Source organism: Limulus polyphemus, unplaced genomic scaffold, assembly GCF_000517525.1.
Source record: "Limulus polyphemus unplaced genomic scaffold, Limulus_polyphemus-2.1.2 Scaffold1733, whole genome shotgun sequence".
NCBI classification, from domain to species: domain Eukaryota; kingdom Metazoa; phylum Arthropoda; class Merostomata; order Xiphosura; family Limulidae; genus Limulus; species Limulus polyphemus.
In genome coordinates, this window is record NW_013667343.1 from 225,464 (window position 1) to 228,310 (window position 2,847).

A 2,847-nucleotide genomic window follows, 5' to 3' on the forward strand; every position below is an offset into this window, starting at 1 on the left:
GAGTTAGTTATTTTTGCTTATTAGTAGCTAATACTAATTTTTCTAGTAATTTTATTCAGTATAACCGGGAGGGAAAGACTAGCTTCGACTAACTGGGCTTGTCTCGACGTTCCCCTGTTATACTTGAATATATCTTCAGGAGAAAGGGAGGAGGTTTGGAGTTAGAACTATATAATAACTTTTAAGGTAGGGTGTATAGTTCTATTTAATATCTTATACTATTTGTAGTTCTATTCAATATTTTATAGTTCTGTTAAGTATTTTATAGTTCTATTTAATATCTTTTTGTAAGGGTGGAGGTTGGTAATTAATTAGTAGACATATTAGGGTGGCTTCATTTCAATTCATTTCTACGTTTAAGAAATTTAAGGGTAACTGCCTTCCCACAACTGGCTATAGACTGTGAAAGGCTGTAGAAACTGAGACGTTGTGGGTGTAAGCACTCAGCTTCGTACACTTATTTGATTGATGATTATATTTTTTATCATTTTCCATGACGGCTGCCTTGATTGACATAAGCGTTTGAGTTTTGTCTAATAGATAGGATATCCCCAACGCATTTGGGTGCTGTTAGCACAGACTTTATCCGTTATGACAATAAGTTGACAACCAAGACCGATAACGGTACTGCGATATATAATTCATTATTATTTTATATTGCTGATTTAATCGCCTATAAACAACTAATGTAATCAATAGTTTGTAAGCTATTTATCTATTTAATATGTATATATACAAATGGAATATGTGATTTGGTGAAAATTACAAACGTCGAATCAAAATGTCTGGAAGTGGAGGTGACAGCGTAGGTTTGAGTTTAATCTGCGCGGCTTTGCGTATTATAGATACTTACTTTTAGGCCTAAATTTTGCTAACTTTTTAAGGGCAAGTGTCTATACGATTGTCTAAGGTTAAAAATAAAATGGAATTTACCTCTGACTTAAAGACTGCATGGTGATACTGGAAAATAGATGTGTTCATGTGTGCTTCCACTGTCAGGCAGTTTCAAGTTGTTTCTTATATATATGACGAAAGGTAGGTGAATTGAAGAACAGTCCGCGCACCTGATTTTTACATGTGTGAGCTATTCCTAGAACCCGTTTTAAATTGTGTTTTTTTCTGTACTACGTAGTTTGCACACGTAGTCGATTATTGTAATAATATACTTGATTCAGCAGGTGTAGTTAAAATATAGATTTTTTTATGGCTTTAATATTCAGAGTTATCTAAATAATATGCTATATTTTGCTGGATATTCTCTGAAAAAAAGGGATAATGTGAAGTAATGGAAACTATTCAATATTTTTATTGCAAAATCTCTTTTATTTACATTGAAAAATAAGCAAAACGTCGTTAATTAATCACGTTAAAAAGTTCACAGCATTATTGCTGAAAAATGTTGTAAAATCAGTTTTAAAAATTTTCAGTTACTTATAAAGTAACATTACACAAGCATATTGCGCATAGCAGTTAAACATTAAAGTAGAAAGAACTGAAAAGTTTGCAAATAATTTTTAGGCTGTGATAATGATATGAATTAAGTTATTTTAGAGGCCTAAGATGTATTTCGGGTCACCATGTTGTGCTGCGTATCGTAAGAGTCAAAGTTCAAGAAGCGATGAACACATCCCGAACTTTCAGCTTGAGCTCGTTATAAATGTGAAAGTCAGTCCCCATTCGGTTCGAAGAACCGAACAGATCCTTTGCAGCGACGAGTACTGTTGGACGGCTGCTTTCCCTTTAGTCAGTAGCTTTAAATTAGGGATGGAAGTCACGTGACGCTGCAGGTGTGCGTGATGAGTTTCTCGAATGATCGGGGAAGTCCGAGTGTGTGTTCGAGATGCCCTCTTCGTTAGTATATAAGCCTGGCAGGTAAAGCCAGCAGAGATAAATGAATGAAGAGAGAGCAATAGTTACTTTGAGTTCCGTGTAATTTATGATTCTGTTAGTTTCGAGCTAGTGGGCCGTAAAGTGTGTGTGTTTTGCACTCGTCGAGAGCGAAGTTATCGAAATTGTGAATCGCTGTGATTTATAGTGTGTGTTATAAAAGTTGTTAAGTTTAAAGTGACGAGAAACGTACTGATTGTGGAAATTCTGTGTATTGAAAAGTTGTATTGAGAAAGAATAAACTAGTTTTATTTAAAAAAAGACTTGTATCGCTGAAGATCCTTGGAAAGAATTTCTACCGGAAACCAACAAACAAGCAGATACCTAACAATGCTTTTATCACATTTCTCTCAGATAATCTATTATGAAATTGAAAATAAATGCACAGAGAATAAATAACTTAACTGGTGATTTTTGAAAAGAAATAAAAGTGTTATTGACGAACCTTGTGACAATTGAAAAATAGATTTGGAATTATAAATTCTGAGATAGCCTAAAATCCTTTCTTTAATTATTAACATTTTTATACTTTAAATCTTCGAAGAGGTTCTTGGGATTCCATAGTTCCTTTTAAATGAGGTCTAGTTTTATTATCATAAAACGAAGAAGGAAGATATATATATATCATTATTATTATGATGACACAGTAAGAATCATAATTTTTATTCAGGAAAGTCTGGAAATGGTACATAGTGTTTCAAAGAAAGATATTCATTGTACATATTTTCCATCCTCCTCCATCAGAACAATAAACTTATCCCCAAATGAAACTAGTGCTGCATAACCTATTTTAGCCAGTGTTCATCTATTTTTCGAAATTTCATTTTTAATAGCCGTCTTCAGATCCTCCAACTTCTGTGGGATATTCTAATAGCTTATGCAATATTCCATCCCGCTGAAGTCGTAACGCGCATGCGTTTAACATATATGAGAATCTGTTCTAAAAAAATGACATAGGTG

The 2,847-nt window shown here is 33.5% G+C and overlaps 1 protein-coding gene across 2 annotated transcripts in view; it reads right to left on the bottom strand.

Annotated features, from left to right (window-relative positions):
* Positions 1-1,019, bottom strand: part of LOC106464750 (peroxidase-like) — a 37,556-nt gene extending 36,537 nt beyond the window's left edge. For both annotated transcript variants that reach the window (XM_022392543.1, XM_013924906.2), the window contains exon 1: positions 934-1,019. In XM_022392543.1, coding sequence (XP_022248251.1) covers positions 934-953 — 20 coding nt within the window. In that variant the 5' untranslated portion in view covers positions 954-1,019. The remainder of the gene's footprint in view (positions 1-933) is intronic.
* Positions 1,020-2,847: the final 1,828 nt, after the last annotated feature.